The 20,566-nt window shown below is 48.4% G+C and overlaps 1 protein-coding gene across 1 annotated transcript in view; it reads right to left on the bottom strand.

Moving 5' to 3' along the window:
• Nucleotides 1–5,564: 5,564 nt before the first annotated feature.
• Nucleotides 5,565–20,566, bottom strand: part of IGSF21 (immunoglobin superfamily member 21) — a 150,811-nt gene continuing 135,809 nt past the window's right edge. The window contains exons 7-10 of the mRNA XM_077837572.1: nucleotides 11,842–11,927; nucleotides 9,394–9,586; nucleotides 7,566–7,604; nucleotides 5,565–5,638 (exon numbers count right to left, since the gene is read on the bottom strand). Of these exons, the coding sequence (XP_077693698.1) occupies nucleotides 5,565–5,638; nucleotides 7,566–7,604; nucleotides 9,394–9,586; nucleotides 11,842–11,927 (392 nt within the window). The remainder of the gene's footprint in view (nucleotides 5,639–7,565; nucleotides 7,605–9,393; nucleotides 9,587–11,841; nucleotides 11,928–20,566) is intronic.

Raw genomic sequence — 20,566 nt, 5'->3', positions numbered from 1 at the left:
CCAGATATTTCGTGTTCTAGCCATCTCAGATGATGACCCAGCACATGTTCGTTTTAAGAACACTTTCACTGCAGAATTGACAAAACACAAAGAAGGAACCACTGTGAGATTTCTAAAGATAGCGATAGCCCTCGACCCAAGGTTGAAGAATCTGAAGTGCCTTCCAAAACCTGAGAGGGACGAGGCGTGGAGCATGCTTTCAGAAGTCTTAAAAGAGCAACATCCTGATGCGGAAACTATAGAACCCGAACAACCAAAAACGAAAATCAACCTTCTGCTGGTGGCATCTGACTCAGATAATGAAAATGAATATGCGTCGATCTGCACTGCTTTTAATTGCTATCGAGCAGAACCTGTCATCAGCATGGAAGCACGTCCCCTGGAATGATGGTTGAAGCATGAAAGGACATATGAATCTTTAGCGCATCTGGCACGTAAATATCTTGCCATGCCGGCTACAACAGTGCCATGCGAATGCCTGTTCTCACTTTCAGGTTACATTGTAAACAAGACGTGGGCAATATTAGCTCCTGCAAATTGTAACCAAACTTTTTTGTCTGAGCGACTGGCTGAAATAGGCCTGAGTGGACTTGTAGGTTCTAAAGTTTTACATTGTTTTATTTCTGAATGCAGTTATTTTTTGTACATTAACTCTACATTTGTAAGTTCAGCTTTCATGATAAAGAGATTGCACCACCGTACTTGTATGAGGTGAATTGAAATATACTATTTCTTTTGTTTTTTACAGTGAAAATATATGTAATCAAAAATAACTATTAAGTGAGCACTGTACACTTGGTATTCTCTGTTGTAATTTGACAGGTTTCAGAGTAACAGCCGTGTTAGTCTGTATTCGCAAAAAGAAAAGGAGTACTTGTGGCACCTTAGAGACTAACCAATTTATTTGAGCATGAGCTTTCGTGAGCTACAGCTCACTTCATCAGAAGTGAGCTGTAGCTCACGAAAGCTCATGCTCAAATAAATTGGTTAGTCTCTAAGGTGCCACAAGTACTCCTTTTCTGTTGTAATTGAAATCAATATATTTGAAAATGTAGAAAACATCCAAAAATATTTAAATAAATGGTATTCTGTTATTGTTTAACAGTGCGATTAATAGCGTGATTAAGCGCGATTAATTTTTTTAATCGCTTGACCGGCCTAACCACAACAGTGGGTGTCTTTGATCTATATGATGATGCTCAGCTGGCTACGTTCCAGACAAATTTTATGCGGCATCTAATTACTCTCAGCTGTCCCGCTTGTTCTATGCCATTCCAGTCAGGATGTTATAGTGAGCCCGTTACCCGGACTCTGAGCCCCTCACCTTATCACTATGGGGTGGGGAAATCCCAGCAAGACATAGCTGAGGGGAATGTGGACTCTAACGGGCGGGGTGGGAGGGGTAGGATGGCACTATCTGTAAATATGGGACTAAATTCTGCCACAGCACTAATGTAAAGGGGACTGAGAGCTGTCACCCATGGGCTGCCGAGGATTCTCCGGGAGTGGGTGACTCCCTGGTTGAGCCATGGCCGGCATAGCTAGCCTTATATGGCCCCCTCCTGGGCTAACATAGGGGCCACCATGGGCTCCATGTTGGGCTTTCATGAGCCCTGTTAGAACAACAGGGGCTATTTCAAGCCAGTGTAGTTTAGAGCAGTCCCTGGGCTGCTCCAAACCAGACTTGGGATGGGAACAACATAAACTCAACCCCAGGACAGTGGCGTCATAAGCTTCTTGTCGGTGGCATGCCAGCTAAGCAGCAGCCAGCATTTACTAGGCAGAACTGAGGATTCACCCCTTGGCATTGCCACACCTACATGAGGTCTAGCATGACTGTGCTGTGCTCACACGGGGCCTTAGTCCGGTGCCCAAGGAAGGAAACAGGTGCTTGTCCATTGATCAGGGCGACATATTGCTAGATAGAAGGTAAGCTCTGCCATCGGGGGGTGCACTGGAGGTTCCAGGGAGCCCCAAACTCATTGCATCCTATGAGCACAAAGCCATGCGTTCTCCGTTGCTGCAACAATAATAAATATTCAGTCTGTGTTTGAGCAGAACAAGGGAAAAATCTTACAGGCCTCACTGCTTTTCCCCAAGCGCGGCGTGTTTGCACAGTGTTATTGCTCGCGCCGAACCGGGCTGCGAGAGGAAAACACTAAATCCCACTCCCCCAGAGCTGAAACAGCCATGCGATTAAGCACCAAATCCCAGTTAAACAAAACCAAGGGGGGAAAAAATTGCAGGTGTCAGAACAAGGAAATTAAATATTCATTTCCGAGCAGGGTTTCTTCCTGGACCCGCACGAGGCATCATGAATAAATGATGCTGTAGCATAATTAAGGCATTTTGTTTGCCTATTAAAATGAGTTTTCAGGAAGTGACCTTTGTTGTTGCTTCCCTCCCCCGCTCCCTTTGGACGAGAGGCTGCTTTTTATTTTATTATCCTGCTAAGCATGTGTTAGGGCCTCAATCTGTTTCGTTGGCACCAGCCCGCAGGCAGTGGCTGGAGCCAGAATCCACTCATCTCCAGCCCAGGATTTACAGCCAGCTGGCCTGGCTCTAAGGTGCTATTTAATGAAGTCGGCACTCAAGCCTTGCTAAGGTGCTGGAACCATGACGTTGCCCATTGGCTCCAGTGGGTGCATAGGTGCCGACTCCGTGGGTGCTCCGGGGCTGGAGCACCCATGGGGAAAAATTAGTGGGTGCTCTGCACCCACTGGCAGCTAAGCTCCTCTTATCCCCCCACCCTGCCCCTCCTCCTCCTCCTTTCCCCGCTCCGAGTGCGCCATGTCCCCACTCTGCCACCTACCTCCCAGCGCTTCTTGCCCAGCCGCTGCCAAACGGCTGTTTGGTGGCATTAGCACACGCCGGAAGGGAGGGGGAGAAGCGGCAATGTGGCGCACTCAGAGGAGGAGGTGGGGATTTGGAATGGGGGCAAGGCTGGAGGTGGCGGGGGGGGGGTATGTTTGAGCACCCAGGGGAAAGAGGGGAAGTCAGCACCGATGAGGAGCTGAGAGAAGGGGTAGGTTTGTGGTTAAGTCTCTGGGCTGGGACTCAGGGGATTGCCATTCATGTCATGGAGCTTGGGCAAACCACTTAGTCTCGCCTCTCAGCTGCAATGGGGCTAATAATACTTGTGCTCGCCCATTCTTTGTCTATCTTGACTATTTAGCATGTAAGCTCTTTAGGGCAGCGGTTGTCTCAGTATGTGTGTACAGTGCCTGGCACCATGGGACCTTGATCTTAGTCAGGGACGTCAGGTGGACCTGGTTGGGCATTGCCCCATGAAACGTTTTTCATAGACTCATAGGACTGGAAGGGAGGTTGAGAGGTCATCTAATCCAGTCCCCTGCACTCATGGCAGGACTAAGTATTATCTAGACCATTCCTGAAAGGTGTTCATAGAAGATTAGGATTGGAAGAGACCTCAGGAGGTCATCAAGTCCAAGCCCCTGCTCAAAGCAGGACCAACACCAACTAAATCATCCCAGCCAGGGCTTTGTCAAGCCAGGCCTTAAAAACCTCTAAGGATGGAGCTTCCACCACCTCCCTAGGGAACTCATTCCAGTGCTTCACCACCCTCCTAGTGAAATAGTGTTTCCTAATATCCAAAAGAGACCTCCCCCACTGCAACTTGAGTCCATTGCTCTTTGTTCTGTCATCTGCCACCCCTGTTTGTCTAACCTGCTCTTAAAAATCTCCAATGATGGAGATTCCACAACCTCCCTAGGCAATTTATTCCAGTGCTTCACCCCCCTGACAGGTAGGAAGTTTTTCCTAATGTCCAACCTAAACTGCCCTTGCTGCAATTTAAGCCCATTGCGTCTTATCCTAGCCTCAGAGGTTAAGAAGAACCATTTTTCTCCCTCCTTGTAACAACTTGTACTTGAAAATTGTTATCATGTCCCCTCTCAAGCATCTGTTTTCCAGACTAAACAAATTTTTTCAATCATCCCTCCTAGGTCATGTTTTCTAGACCTTTAATCATTTTTGTTGCTCTTCTCTGGACTTTCTCTAATTTGTCCCCATCTTTCCTGAAATGTGGCCCCCAGAACTGGACACAATACTCCAGCTGAGGCCTAATCAGAGTGGAGTAGAGCAGAAGAATGACTTCTCGTGGCTTGCTTACAACACTGCTGCGAAGACATCCCAGAATGTGGTTCCCTATTTTTTTTGGTATCAGAACATGCCGTTCTGTTGCAACTGAAAGGGTTTGTGGGAAAGGGCCCGGTGTGACACCTTTCTTTTGACTAAAACAAAGTTGAAACCAAAGCTTTTAAACTGTCAATATTTTGTTTCACCATTTTTCTAAACCAAATCTGGATTTCTGGTTCAAAAGGACGTTTTGTTGAGAGCCTTAAGCTAATTAGAGAAAACAAAACAAACAAACAAATAAAAATATACAAACAAATGGTTGCCATTGAAAACAAAATGTTTTGATGGCCCAGAACCTAAATAAATAAATAAATAAATTGGCCTTTTTGGTTTGCAAATATTTTTAGGATTTTGGTTTGTCACCCTATCACTTTTCTATACAGTAGAAATGTTCATGAGACAGGAAAACAGGGTCCCATGCAGCTCTCCCTTTGCAGGGGCTAACATCATAAATGTAATAATGAATAACAACAAAAGCACATGGAATATGTACAAACTTGGGCACTCAGCAACCAAGGGTTAAAGAATCTGCCCTTGGCCCTAGAATTGGCCTCTGTTTTGTACTAAATAAACCCTTGGCTACCCTTAGTTTTCTCTCCTCTACTCACAAGAGCCCAAGCATTAAGGAGGGCAAACAGATTCTGATTTCAAGTCTAATATATCACGCCTGGTGTAACGCCACTGAAAGCAATGGGGTTACGGCACAGGTGGATCTGGCCCAATCTGCAGTGAGGGAAACTGAGGCAGGGGTTAAGGATGCAAGTTTGCAAAAGCGGCCACAGTTTTTGAGTAAATAACCTAAGACATCTGGCGTCTGATTTTCAGCGGGGCTGAGTGCCTTTAACTCCAACTGCAATCAACGGGAGCTCAGCACAGCTGGAAAGTTGGGGTGTGAACCCAAAATCAGTGGCTACCTCTGAAAATTTTGACCAAATTGACTCGTCCAAGATCACACAGAATTGGTGACAGAGCTGGGGATACTTCTGTCCTCGCTCCCAGCCCCATCCTCTATTAGACTTTCTGCCTCCATATGGCTAGATGGGGTGACTTTTGCTAACATCAGTGCCCAAGTTGCATCTGCAAAATATGCGCATGGATGCATTCCCTGTATGTGTTTTTGTGTGTAATCACCGGCCCTTGTTTTTGCATGTGCAAGGACCAGATTGCCCTTTCTATAGGCCAAGGATTGCACATGGCAAATAATATGCACTGCCTTTTACCAGGGGGAATTTTTTTCATTTTAATTAAATCGACTGAGGAAGCCAAGACACAGACAGAAAGAGACCAATAACAAGACTGTAAATAGTTTAGAAAAAGAAAAGAAAAAAAAAGAAAAGAAAACCAATTGACAGAGAGGTAAATGCTGGGTGGAGCTGTTCAAGGGAGGAGGAAGAAGAGGCAAGCCTTCACGTCAGCTCCAGGATCACTGTCAGGGTGAGCATCAAAATTAGTCGGAAGCCGCTGTGGCTGGTCACTGAACCTAGACAAAACAAGGAAGGGTTAGGGTTAGAGATGTGGTGACCAATGGTGTCCTGTAGTTATATGCAAACTAAGAGACTGTTTATCTGTCTCTCTCTATAGCGTCAGGCATGGTGCTTTACAGACAAATGGACCAGATTCTGATCACAGTCATGCTGCTGGAGTAACTCCATTGATTTCAGCGACATTAATCTGGATTCCCACCAATGCTAATGGAGTTTAATATTCATTACTTGTATGATGGTAGTAGCTGGAGGCCCCAGCTGAGATCAAGGTCCCATTGTGGTTTACAATCACATGGCAAGAGACGCTTTCGGCCCCAAAGAGCATGCAGTCTGAATAGCCAAGACAAAGGGTGGGAGAACAGAGGTACTGGTATCCCCATTTCAGGGACGGTGAAACTGAGGCACTGAGTGACCTGCCTGCGGTCACATAGGGAGTGTGCGATATTGCCAGGAACTGATCCTAGCTCTCCCAAACCTCAGGCCAGTCCCTTAAGCACAAGATCATCCTTTCTCATAGTGGTTGGTTCAAGATCAGAATCTGGCCCAGAGCCCTGCCCTGAGGTGCTGACATGCCAAGGTATGATAGTTGCAAAATGGTTGTCAGTGATACACAGCTGTAACTTTTGCTGATTACTGATCTGGCATTCACTAGGTGTGCCAAACCAGTGCAGTTTAAACACTGGGGGAGAGGAGGTGTCCGTGCCATAGGAAAACCAATGGAGGGTGTAAGGTAATGCAGAATCCCTGCCAACATTTTAACATACCCTGCACCATCCCCAGGGCTTTCAGGGCCAAATTCAGCAGTGTCAGAACTAGGCACAACCCTTATTGGGGCAAATTCTATGCTGGCATAAAGAGCTGCATGTAGAGCTGGCCGGGAAATGCTTTTCTCGACCCTTGAGAATTTTCAAAAAAAAATTTCCCATCCTGAACTGGGATGAAAAGTCAAAAATCTTAAACATGTTCCCAAACCAAAAATCCAAAACCGTTTTCGGGCCAGATCAATCAAATCATCTTCTTTAGATAATTTTGAAATGTTCCATTTCAGTATTGACCTTATTTTGGAGTTATTTTTCTGCTATAAATTAAAATTTCAAAATGAAAAGTAGTTTTGAACTGGAAAATGAAACTTTTTGTTTAGCAAATGTCAAAACACGTCCCATTTTGACAATTTCAACCTCCCTTTTTTTTCCATTTTTTTTTTTTCAAAGCAGGAGTTTTGTTGAAACCGAACCTGTACTGCCAACAATGCCTTGGGGTAGGGCCTGAATACTACAGCAGGAAGCAGTGAAAGGATGTGCTAGAAAAGGCAGGCTCGGGGCTGGAATACCGCAGATTGCCGTGAGAATGGAGGAGAGCTGATTCAGGAATGATTTTTTTCCCCCTTGTGAAAAATCTGTATGAAAACCAAACATTTTCATTTTCTGAGAAATTTTACAGCTTTTCATCAAGAAACAAACTCCAAAATTGATTCCCCCCTCCTGCCCTCAATTTTTGGGTCTTGTTTTTTTCAGTGAGAACCTGAAAAAGTAATTGACAAAATGGAATTTGTTTTTTTGTATAAACATCTGTTCTGTCAAAAATTACTTTTTTTCATTGGAAAAAAGTTTAGATGAAATTTATTTTGACCGGCTGAAGTGATGATGGTGAAAACAAACTTCTTTGTCTATATAGAGGAACAATCATCATAGTCTGCATAGTTTGTCCTGCTGCTTATTGACTGCTAGGTGATTAGTAACACTACGGATCATAATATAAACTATCAGAAAACGTTTGGTTCCTTGGGGCGTGGAAGATTCTTGGCCAGAAGACTAAGCACACAGGTTTATCTGTGCATGGCCGCCTAAGAACATGAGGTGTTCAGTTCTAACTCAGAAATTAGCTGTAATTTATGATGAAACGCAGCATAGGATCCAAACTTACCATTTGAGTCCTCTGTTCCTCTTGGAATATTTGGGTTTTCTAATTAAAACAAAATATACACAGATACTAATTAGAATTAGATGCTAATTTCAGATGGCATAACATCAAAAGGAGCTTTTAAGTGCACATTTATCTCATGGGATACGGAAAGCTAATGTCTCTTTCACACCACTGTTGCACTCTGCCTTTCTCGATAACAAGGGTCAGTCAGTGATTGGTGCCCAACGAAGTGGGAAACCCTAAAAAGGGTGATCTTGGGCAGCTCTGATTCTTTGGATTTCCTTTCATTGCTGAGTTTCAGCAGGAACAGAATCTTATCTCTCTAACTGCTCCTGACTGCAGGTCAGAGAGGAATTGAGGTCGGATTTTTTACTCAAGAGTTTTTGCCTCTTTCTCATTTCTAGACCCGTTCTACTCTCCATACCGCTGGGAGGACAATGGTTAACATTGATTCTCTCTTCGTGGTCTCTCAGCAGCCCAATGTATGAAAAAGATAGCCCTGTCCCTCTCTGCAAAAATGTCAAAAAATGTGTTTTCAGTTGATCCTAAATGATTTTTTTTTTTTTTTTTGCCCAGAACTGGCAGAGAACCAAAATAATCAGTTATTGTCCCATATGCATTATAAACAACTCCCACAAATGTCACTTCTTGATCATAAATTTTTCAGGACAGGGACCCTGGGCTAGTTATTTGAGCCATAAAATAAATAATATTAATGATTATTCTCAGCTAAGGGCCTGAAATGTGCTGCTGGCAAACATTCATACAATCAAAATGCCAGTCACACATGGAGTCGCAAACAGCAAATGACAAGGCAGCATGGACAGGCCAAAGGGAAAGCCAGTTTCTATTTGGTCAGCGGTAGTGAGGACATTGTGAACAAGCTTTGCAGATGACACTAAACTGGGAGGAGAGGTAGATACGCTGGAGGGTAGGGATAGGATACAGAGGGACCTAGACAAATTAGAGGATTGGGCCAAAAGAAATCTGATGAAGTTCAACAAGGACAAGTGCAGAGTCCTGCACTTAGGACGGAAGAATCCCATGCACCGCTACAGACTAGGGACTGAATGGCTAGACAGCAGTTCTGCAGAAAAGGACCTAGGGGTTACAGTGGACAAGAAGCTGGATATGCGTCAACAGTGTGCCTTTGTTGCCAAGAAGGCCAATGGCATTTTGGGCTGTATAAATAGGGGCATTGCCAGCAGATCGGGGGACGTGATCGTTCCCCTCTATTTGACATTGGTGAGGCCTCATCTGGAGTACTGTGTCCAGTTTTGGGCCCCACACTACAAGAAGGATGTGAAAAAATTGGAAAATGTCCAGTGGAGGGCAACAAAAATGATTAGGGGACTGGAACACATGACCTATGAGGAGAGGCTAAGGGAACTGGGATTGTTTAGTCTGCGGAAGAGAAGAATGAGGGGGGATTTGATAGCTGCTTTCAACTACCTGAAAGGGGGTTCCAAAGAGGATGGCTCTAGACTGTTCTCAGTGGTAGCAGATGACAGAACAAGGAGTAATGGTCTCCAGTTGCAGTGGGGGAGGTTTAGGTTGGATATATTGGGAAAAACTTTTTCACTAGGTGGGTGGTGAAGCACTGGAATGTGTTGCCTTGGGAGGTGGTGGAATCTCCTTCTTTTGAGGTTTTTAAGGTCAGGCTTGACAAAGCCCTGGCTGGGATGATTTAGTTGGGGATTGGTCCTGCTTTGAGCAGGGGGTGGGACTAGATGACCTCCTGAGGTCCCTTCCAACCCTGATATTCTATGATTGTAAGCTGGAGTAACGTGGGACAGAGGAGGATTCTTCCCAAGGGTATAAACCGTACCAAACACTATAAGCCTGGTGTGGGTGTCTGTGGACCCCAGTGGGTTCTGAGCAGTGCAGCGATACATTGAGCCGTTTAACTCAGCTGGCACTCTTTCCAGGACCAACTCCTTCCCATCATGCTCAGCGCTGCCATCCAGGAGCCTGCTCCCAACACGGGTCCAGGTGAACAAGGGCTCGGGGAAGACTTCATTCTGCAGCCAAGATGGGGAAAACAGCTTTAAATACATGGGTTATTTTAATAAAACAGAGTCATTTTCATGACTGCAACCTCTGCTGACCTTACACAGAGTTAATTACTGGCATTGCAGTCTTTCCTCCTCCCAAAGAGCCATGGAGTCATATATTAAGGCCAGAAGGAACCGTTAGATCTTCTAATCCAAGGGTTCCCAAATGGTGGTACATGTATCCCATGTGATAGCTGAGCTTGATGTACCAGCCAGTCACCTTACACCAATTTTTTAAGGAGGAGCTACGCGGACCAGGAAAGTTTGGGAACCATTGACAGTCTGACCTCAAAGCTGGCAGAGAACTTCACAGATCCTCCAGGTGACAGCCTGGATTGCCTCGAGTCACCCCTGAAATGCTAGTGCTCACCACTTAAGGTACGTCTACACTGCAATAAAAAACCCCTGTAGCACCGACTCTCAGAACCCAGGTCAATTGACTTGGGCATGTGGGGCTCAGGCTGGGGCTACACATTGCAGTGTAGGCATCTGGGCTCAGGCTGGAATCTAGGCTTGGAGACCCACCCCATTCACAAGGTTTCAGAGCCCAGGCTCCAACCCATGCTCGAGCCTAAATGTCTACACTGCAATTGTCAGCCCTGCAGCTCTGCGAGCCCAAGTCATCTGACCTGAGCCAGCTATGGCTGGGCCATGGGTCTTTTATTGCAGTGTAGATGTACCCTTAAAGGCTCTAGGGCATGAATAAATTAATTGGCATGGTTAGATTTTAGCTTGCTTAGCTGTGTTAGCCTTGTAAAAACAACACATGCAGGCGCAGGTACAAAGGCATGTAGTAGATCTCAAATCCTCCACAAGTCATTTACCGTTAAAGGAATCAGATTAAAAACTCAACAGGCAGCAGGCTGGATGCACAGACAGAGGCTGGTCCTACGCTGCTTTGCAACTGGAGTCTGTGCAAAACACGGGACAAGTGGATATGAAATGCTACCACCCACGAGAGGAAGATCTGGGAGGGGGGGCACTTTACAACGCCTTTGCACAAATGAGAAGGGCTGCACAAGGTGTCAGGCCCTAGAGAATCTGTCCCATAATAACAAAATACTAGAGTTTAACTCTTGTCTGCTCCAGGAAAAAAGCTGTGTTCATAACTCGGATCATCTAACATGTGGTAACTAACAAGCTAAAATCCTAGCGCAGGCAAGGCAGACTGTCATTATTGTAGGTGTTAGCAGGTCAAGGCATTGCCTCGACCTGCCAGTGTGTGTTAGAACTACAAACTGCCTTCTTTTCTAGGGTGAGCAGATAGCAAGTGTAAAAAATCGGGGTAGGGGGTGGGGAAAAAAAGCCCCCAAAATCGGGGCTGTCCCTATAAAATTGGGACATCTGGTCACCCTATTGTTACAATCATAGAATATCAGGGTTGGAAGGGACCTCAGGAGGTCATCTAGTCCAACCCCCTGCTCAAAGCAGGACAGGACCAATCCCCAATTTTTGACCCAGATCCCTAAATGGCCCCCTCAAGGATTGAACTCACAACCCTGGGTTTAGCAGGCCAATGCTCAAACCACCGAGCTATCCCTCCCCCCCAGGCCAATGCTCAAACCACTCTTTCTCTTGTGTTAGCTAAAAGGAGTTAAGAACACATCTTGTTTCCTCGTTAATAGATCCCAAAAAAGGCACATATTTAGTCTAGAGAAAGAGCACCCACCTCTAAAGTCGCAAGCTAGGTTCATAATTACTGCGTTGTTCATTTACAGAATAAATACGCCAGGCCAAAAAGCGTGGGCATTTGTTTAGTGAAGTGATTTCTATTAGACAAAACTCCAAGTGACAACAAATCAATTTCGAACTGGGAGACAAAAGAGCCAATTTCAAGAGTTGACGGTGTAATTGAGCATGCAAAATCCATGAGGAATTGCACGCCTTATTTACGTGTGTAGTTAGTATGAGTGGACATGCAACTCAAGGAACTCTGCAAGCCAACTGCCGTTGTTATCCACCTGTATGCGCAATTCCCTGCTTTGCATGTGCAATTGCAGAACCTGCAAACAAAATCAGTGGCTTAGTTGAGGGCCTGACTGCTGGGGGGAAAAAAATCAAACCCTAAAGTCAAACTAAACTAAACCAACCCACTCTCCCCACCCCTAATCCGCTCCTTTGCCAGTCTTCATAAATCTGCTGCATAGGGAGATGTATTACCATCTGTCAGTGCAACAGAAACCAGGCCCTATTGAGCTAGGAGGATAAAAAAACCTGCAGACCTGAAAGCCATGCACCAAGATCCGAACTGTGTCTCCAACTCGGGCTCTCGTTGGGGTCATCATGATTTTGGGGCCCTTGGGAGCCACTGCAGAGAAACAGGAGAGGAAAGAGAATGGACGTCAGCAGAGTATTGAATCCCCAACTTAGACAAACACTGCCATAGTGAGCAGCCCATATAGGTTAATAGTCATACCTTGAATAGGCATTTAGGTGGTACAGTACCATAAGGAAAAGTGTGGGATCAATGCCTAGATGATATAGTAGCTATAAAAAAATGTCTGCGTGAGTGACAGAGGGATAGACAGCTGTCCAGATGATTGATAGACAGATACTTTCATGATTGATAGATGGATAGACTGTTGTCCAGATGACTGATAGATAGACAGATATCTTCATGAATGACAGATGCCTACAAGATGGCTAGACAGATAGATGCCTGCGTGAGTGATATATGGATAGACAGGTACTCGAATGCTCAGACTCCTGCTCAGGACCGCTTGGTGAGCAGTGTTCTTTTTTTTAAATAACATATATATTTAAATTAGATTCTTACTAAAGCAAATCAAATGTTTCCTACAGCATTAGAGGGTAATACAAAAAAAGTTTTAATTAAAATATTTTTTTTAAAAAGGAAAATCTCCATATTTTGTTACCAAAGCCCAACATACAAGGAGTCACCCATTCACTCCTATAGTCAAGGCCATGCAGCATTTAAGACAGAACAGAGACTTGTTAAGAATGACTATGCAGGGTTCCCATTGAAATCAATGGAAAAACTCCCACTGATTTCAACAGGGGTAGGATTGGGCCCTTAAATAATTCCACAGATAAATCGCTATTTAGCCCCACCGTTTATTGTTCTTTCCTCTGGTTCCTTTTCTTTCTCTTCTCTCTTCTGACCTATTGGAGTGGCGATACCACGACTCCCCCATGCAATCGCTCTCACGCTGCTACGTTCAGAGTGAGGCTAGGTAGACAGCATCGTTTTAGATAGGACTAGGCTCTCTGCAAACTGCCCCCATGCTACCCCACCCATGCCACCCCTGAGAACACTGCCAGCAGCTCTCAACCCCCCTCATTATGTTTAATTCCTCCTTCTGCAGCCCTTTGTTTGCATAGATGTCAGATTCTGCAGCAGGAGGCTCTGCATAAAATTGGTATAGTGCCCCCCTTCAGCCCGATGACCACCCCCTCCTTCCAAAGTTGTCTGCTTTTCATTTGTAGAGGCTCTCAAATGCTGGTTAGTTATTCAAATAACCAAGTGCCAGGTAGTTGGCTGCTGAAGGGAAGCCGTGACCCCATGCACACAGTGACTGTTGCTCGGCGGCGGTAATGGGCTTTGTGTGCTCGGTCGCATCTTACGGTGGATGGCGCCCGGTGCATGGCATGAGGCCATGTGCCAAAAAGGAGAAGGGATGAAGCCAAAGGTTCAGCTGGAAAGGTTGCCTGTGCCATTGCCATGGCAACGCTATGACAACTTTGCCTCCTCCTCCTCCCCCCGGCTCGTCCTGGCTGGGGTGTTTTCAGGTTGAGATGAAGCAGCTGAGCAGAGGCCTCAGTGGTGCTGGGGAACTGGCTGGCGGAGTGAGCAGATGACACTGATGCTTTGTCCTACCTTCATCTCCTGTCACAAGCCCGCCTGGCCCATTCAGTCACTCTGACAGCTCGCCTTGGAGGATGGGGTGAGCGGTGCCTGGAGAAGGGGCACATCTTCTGGCCTCTTGCTCCCTAAGTGGGTGGGGGTGGGAAATGCAGGCGGCCATCTGTAGGGGAGCTTGTGCCAACATCAGTAGCCGCCCTCCCACAGGGAGGAACATCCCTGCCTCTTGCTTTGCAAGGACAGCAGTGGTATGTGGGCCCTGGAGGATAGGCGGGTGGGAAACTCTTCAGCCCTGAGCCAGGAGGGCTGGGGAGATGTAACCTCGTTCTGGATGAGTGCTCTGCTTCCAGGAATTAGGCCATGGCCCAGTGGCTACTCAGTACTGGTAGGGTTCGAAGGCCCAGAGCCTCAAAGGTATCGAAGCACCGAACCCCACATTGATTTCAGAGAGAGTTAAGAGCATAAATATCATTGCGGATCGGGGCCTAAATGCATCCCAAGTCCAAGAGGCCGCTGGGTAGTTTCATAAACTGAACATCAAACCCAAGCTCTGGGGAGTCACGCCCCATCTGCCTGACTCTCGCTGAGCTGAGGTCTTGCAGCCAAGTTCCCCACCCACTAGGCTCCTCTCTTCAGCCCTGCGTTTTCCCGGCACCGCCACCTGCCTCTAGTCTGGTGCCCCCCTACCCGGCTTGAATGAGTCACAAAACACTCGGGCAGGCTTGACTCCATCCAGCAGGGGGCAGCATGCCATAGCCCAAAATATTCCAATACTCCTTGTTCTCTGGAAGCCACAGGTTTGCCAAGTTCATGAAGCAACTTTTCTCTCCTTGTCGCTAGCAGGGCTGGGATTTCCGGCACCGCGTCCCCTGCATCCCCACATCTGCAAAGCCCAAATCATTTCTCTTCCAGGAGACAACAGAGGACCGTTCTACAAGGCATCGCTCTAAATAAATCAGAGCTGGGGAGTGGCGCGCACCCAGCCGGGTCTGTTCCCTCTGATTGTTTCTGGCAGCAAATTTATTTTAAACAGGGCCTTTAAATATAAATAGCACCACGAGGGGGCTGCCTGGGGACAGCAGGGTCTTCATCAGCAGGCGAGGTGGGGAGGGCTGGCAGCAGGCTCTGCTGAAGGGGAACTGGTGCATATCCACAGGCAGATCACCAGCATGGGGGGGACCTCTTCTTTCTGACGCTGCGGATGGAGCCCAGGTTGTGGCTGCCCCTTTAAGTCCAGCGTGGAACTTGTGGTGCCTGGTAGTGTATTGGCCCCCTCAGTTGCTGCACAGACATATATGCCAGGTAGTGCATTGGCCCATTGTCCCCACTGGCTCCGCAGCTGGAGCATCACAAGCCCTAAAGGCACACCATCCTGAGCCTGTGGGACGTAGTAGCCCTACAGGCCAGTGAACCCTGCAGCTGTGCAGGGCCTCTGGTGCTTCACCACCCTCCTAGTGAAAAAGTTTTTCCTAATATCCAACCTACACCTCCCCCACTGCAACTTGAGACCATTACTCCTCGTTCTGTCATCTGCCACCACTGAGAACAGTCTAGATCCATCCTCTTTGGAACCCCCTTTCAGGTAGTTGAAAGCAGCTATCAAATTCCCCCTCATTCTTCTTTTCCGCAGGCTAAACAATCCCAGTTCCCTCAGCCTCTCCTCATATGTCATGTGTTCCAGTCCCCTAATCATTTTTGTTGCCCTCCGCTGGACTCTTTCCAATTTTTTCACATCCTTCTTGTAGTGTGGGGCCCAAAACTGGACACAGTACTCCAGATGAGGCCTCACCAATGTCGAATAGAGGGGAACGATCACGTCCCTTGATCTGCTGGCAGTGCCCCTACTTATACAGCCCAAAATGCCGTTAGCCTTCTTGGCAACAAGGGCATACTGTTGACTCATATCCAGCTTCTCGTCCACTTTAACCCCTAAGTCCTTTTCTGCAGAACTGCTGCCAAGCCATTCGGTCCCTAGTCTGTAGCGGTGCATTGGATTCTTCCGTCCTAAGTGCAGAACTCTGCACTTGTCCTTGTTGAACCTCATCAGATTTCTTTTGGCCCAATCCTCTAATTTGTCTAGGTCCCTCTGTATCCTATCCCTACCCTCCAGCGTATCTACCTCTCCTCCCACTTTAGTGTCATCTTCAAACTTGCTGAGTGTGCAATCCACGCCATCCTCCAGATCATTAATGAAGATATTGAACAAAACCGGCCCCAGGACTGACCCTTGGGGCATGCCGCTTGATACCGGCTGCCAATTAGACATAGAGCCATTGATCACTGCCCGGTATCTATGTTATTTGAATATATATACGAACACCAGGATGGCTGTCCACTCACTTCCATCCATACACAGCAGGATTAACGCCATCATTCACACTCGAGCTACACAGTATAAAAATGAGAAAACAAATGGGCCTGATACATTTGCTCTGAATCCGCCACTCTGCATTTCAGCCAGCAGGGCGGCAGCACTTGCTCCATTAGCGTAACAATCCCTGGGTTGGGGCTCTCTGCTTCTTCTGAGATGCCCCCGTCACACAGCAGCTCCAAACCAGCACTGACGTGGCAGGACCTCATTGCTGGCCTCAGAAAGCAGCCAGGTTGTGCCACGCATTCCAGCTCAACCCAGAGCCTTCAGACTGGGTCTTTTAAAGAGCCGAATTCTGCCTTTCCCTCATATAGGGCTGGACTGGCACCTTGCCATCTGCCCTGAGGAAGGGGCAACACAGAGTCGGGCTGCCTCAAGGGCCGGGGCTCAGATTTTGAATCTGAACCAACCTCTGTTTCCTGCACCGTGGGGGAAACAAGCCGTGGGGGAAACAAGGGGAAACAGCCCTTTTCCTGGCACAGCCCTGCTGGCTCCACTCCCCTGTCCACCTCTGCAGGACGGGGCACAGCAGCTGGGACTGGCACTGGAGGTAGCTCGTGCAGAGCTCCTTCCACCCCACCCCATAATTCTCCTCAGCAGGCTCACGGCATTAGGGGGTGGCACACTGAGCATCGCTATGCAGAGATTCCCCAGGGGACAGTCCTGAGGTATGACCCCCTTCCCTCCTTGGGCCTAATGGAGACTTCACTCCCTTGGGATCCCAAGCCCTTTTCTCTCCACTGGCCTGTGGTTCTTTAGGTGTGCGGCCCTGTTGTACCCCCAGCTCACCGTGTACTTATCAGACCCCCATCACAGCAGTATCTGAGCGCCTTCTCCTCTTTAATATATTTATTCTTCCAACACCCCTGTGAGGCAGGGCAGGGCTAGTCACCCCATGTTATAGATGGGGAACTGAGGCACGGAGAGACTGAGTGACTGTCCCAAGGTCACACTGGCGGCCTGTGATAAAGCAGGGACTTGAACGCAGGCCGCCCACGTCCAAAGCAAGTGCCCTAACCACTGAGCCATCATCCCTGAGCTGTGTCACATAACTAGGGCCCATCAAATTCACGGTCCATTTTGGTCAATTTTTCACGGTCGTAGGAGTTTAAGAATAGTAAATTTCATGATTTCAGCTATTTACATCTGAAATGTCACGGTGTTGTAATTGTAGGGGTCCTGACCTAAAAAGGCGTTGGGGGTGGGGTGAGCTTTGCAAAGTGATTGTAGCGGGGGGTTGCGGAATTGCCACCCTTACTTCTGCGCTGCTGTTGGCGGGGCACCTCCTTCAGAGCCGGGCACCTGGCCAACAGCTGCTGCTCTCCAGCCACCCAGCTCTGAAGGCAGCGCAGAAGTAAGGGTGGCCATACTGCAACCCCCCCTAAAATAACCTTGTGCCCCCCCCCCGCAACTCCCTTTTGGGTCAGAACCCCCAGTTTGAGAAACACTGGTCTCCCCCCCATGAAATCTCTGTAGTATAGGGTAAAAGCACCCAAAGACCAGATTTCACAGGGGGAGACCAGATTTCACAGTCCGTGACATGTTTTCCGTGGCTGTGAATTTGGTAGGGCCCGGTGCATAACCCTGGGAAGAGGGTACATCAGTGCTGGCCTGTGATGGCAGCTTTCAGAACCCAGGACCGTGGAGCCTGGGAACGAAATGGGTAGGAGGGGATTAGTCTCTTCACAGATGACAAGTGAAAAAACTGCACAGTGCCTCCCTCCTCCTTTCCCCCAGTCCCACCAGCTAAGAACAAGGGGCCAGTCGTGACAGTGATGGCAGGCAGCTAATAGCAAAGGTTTCTTCACGCCAGTGGGATGCTCAGAAGAGTCAGATACTGTGGCTGGGTATAAAAAAGAAGCTGGCTAATTTTTATGCGCATTAATAAACACTGGTGCAGTCGTTATGCCTGTTAATAAAGAGCTAATCAGATTTTATGCTTCAGGATGTGAGCAGATCATGTGTGGGGCTGAGGAAGGACACGGAGGCCTGGACACCCCATATCTCCTCACTGCACAGCCGGCCGGGTGTAGGGAGCGTAGGTGCACCCCCACGGAGAGAGACTAGATGACCAGATAGTTCTTCACCAATCCACCTGTTTCTGAGCGCTGTTGGTTGGATGGGATCCTTTTGCTGCTACAGCACAAGCCCCTTCCCCTTGACTGGAAGCAGCTTCCTCCTCGGCTGTTAGCAGTCGAAAGCCCACACCAGTGCGGGGCTCAGATGCCAGCCAGCAGAGGGTGCTGGTGCACACACACCAGCCAGTGGGTGACACGCCCGTGACTACGGTGGAATACAGGTGGGTTAGGCGATGGCAGGGTGGGTGATCTCCCCTTGCAGGGCCTGCGTGTTTGCCCTGCAGCCAAAGGCAGGCGTGCCGGGGCAGCTGCTGCATCTGGGCAGAGATCAGCAGGGGGACACGGGCCAGAAACCATGAATCACTGAGATATCATCAGCGCGTCTTGAAACCTGCTCCCCTATGAATAAGCATGAGAGCGAGTCACTCATTAGCCAGCTCTGGCCTTCAGAGACAGCGGGCATTGGTGAGCTAATGAGACAGAGTCCCACCCCGGCCACAGCCTGACGGGCGGTTAATCGCCTGTGACGGCCTGACATGATGTCCTCCGGTAACAGGGAAAGGCGGCAGCGGGTTATTTGCCTCCTCATCCATCTTCCCAGAATCCACCTGTGTCCCTTGATTCCCCACTGCTCAGAAACACCCCTCTGGCTCCATCCTCCTGCCCCCCCCAGGGCTGTGATCTGAGCCAGGGTTCCTTAAGGCACAGCAGCAGGAAGAAACGCACGGCAGCCATCTGGCCACGCTCCCCACAGAGTGGGCCCTGGCTCGCTTTGTGCCACAGCAGCCCCGGTGCTTGGCACAACCGTCTCATCTCTTTAGCTCACCACCTGTCTCCTGAGCTTGCTTGGCTCGGCACAGGCTCCTGCCATTTGGGTTCTGGGCCCCTCCCGGAGCTGAGGACGAGCGAGGCAAAATGTGTCTGCTGAAATGACTTTCGGGGTAAAATGAAGAATCGGCGACACCAAACTGGTTCTCGAATTTGTGTTGGTTTCGACAAATTGCTCGAACCGGAAAAAAACACCTTCAAATTGCGGTGACTTTTTGGGTTCAAAATGATGCTTTGTTTTGAAGTGTCTTTCAATTTTAATGAATGGTTTAAAGAAAACCATTAAAAACCACTCAACGTTGGAACAAAACCATTTTTTTTTCTTTTCCAGATTACGAAAATGTTTTAAAAAAATAATCTTTTTTTCAGTTCCATCCAAATGGATTTTGTTTTTTTTTCAGATTTTTCGGCATTATCAGCAAAGTAAAAACTCTGTTATTGGCCCAGCTGTGCTCAGGAAGGGGAGGTTGCTAAGTGCTCCTACCCCTGCTGAAGAGAGGATGTTGCCTGGCTGGGGGAGTAGCCAGCAGTTCACAGACAGGAGGCCACCGCCAACCCGGCTATGAAGAACCAATGTCAGCTCCGTGGGCAAAGCCCGTCTGCCTGAGGAGCAGGGCTGGCCGAGCGAGCACTCCGGCATGTGGTGAGGGCACATGCTGTATGGCTGGGAAAGGGCTCCAAGGGAATTTCCAGATGGAAGTTCTCACATTGATTCCAGCTGGCAACTTGACTCAGGAAGAGAGCAATGGGGCTACTGGGGCGATGGGAACTCCAACCGGAGGAGTCTGATGGAGCCTACTGGGATTTCCAACACGTTGACTGTCCAGGAAACACCTGGTGAGGGGAAATAGCCAACTTCTGCCTCCATGCATGGAGACATTGGTCACCTGCAAGATGCAACAGCGTGGGAAACATCTGTCCTTCAATCTCTCAGCGTGACCTAACAGCAGGGGGTGGCCATGTGGGCAGCAGCCGCCAAGCTCCTAGTACTGCACCATTAGGCTAGTTGCTCTGGAGCGGACAGCTGTAAAAATCAAGCTGGATCTTTGATCTGTTGCCAGCACAAGGTCAGAGAGTGCCAGTCCTGACACAGACTCCAGCCACAGCGAATCCAATGCGCTCACCCCCTCCTCTCCACTCTGACTCTGCAGAGAAAGACACAACTTCCGTAGAGCAGACCAGGCGCTTCGCTGATGTGTATGAGCTTAGCCCCAGTGTTCTTATAATGCTGTAGACGAGAGCATCAGAAGAGCCACCATCATAGGCTGCCTTTCTCCTGTGGGCTGTTTGTCAGAGGGGACAGACACAAGGCAAAGCACAGGTTTGTTACATGCGCCAGTAGATTAGCCAAGGAGATGCGCAAATGCTACCATTTGGTGGTGTAGGGTTTGATTCTCAGACCCTGCCTTTTGGCTCACAAGTGGCCAGGGGCCGAGACCCTGAGCCCCCAGGACTGTGGGCAGCTGTAAGTGTTGCTGGATGGTTTATGGGTGCCCTACCCAAAGACGGGCCTGAGCTGCAGAACTCAGATCTGCAGCCAAGCGTCCCCAGTGTTCAGGGACTGGAGGTTCTGGTTCTAGTTTAGCTGCAGGCCTGACTCCTTTGGGGAACACTGGGCTCACGACTGGAGACTGAGTGACAGCTAGAGGGCTGGGATCTCTGTGTGTGGGAGGATGGGATGGGAGGAGCAGAGAGCACCAGCAGATGCTTTTGCATGTCCCACGCTCACACTCATGAACACAGCTCCCCCTTGGCGGGGTACGGATCTGTAGCAGGAGCACAGCGCAGCTGTCCTAACAAATCCCGTGGTGCACTGACCAGCAGGGAGGTGGGGCAGGCATGGGATG

Source organism: Eretmochelys imbricata, chromosome 18, assembly GCF_965152235.1.
Source record: "Eretmochelys imbricata isolate rEreImb1 chromosome 18, rEreImb1.hap1, whole genome shotgun sequence".
Classification (NCBI taxonomy): Eukaryota; Metazoa; Chordata; order Testudines; family Cheloniidae; genus Eretmochelys; species Eretmochelys imbricata.
Note: the sequence above shows the minus strand (reverse complement) of the source record. Positions and strands in the feature narration are given on the sequence as shown.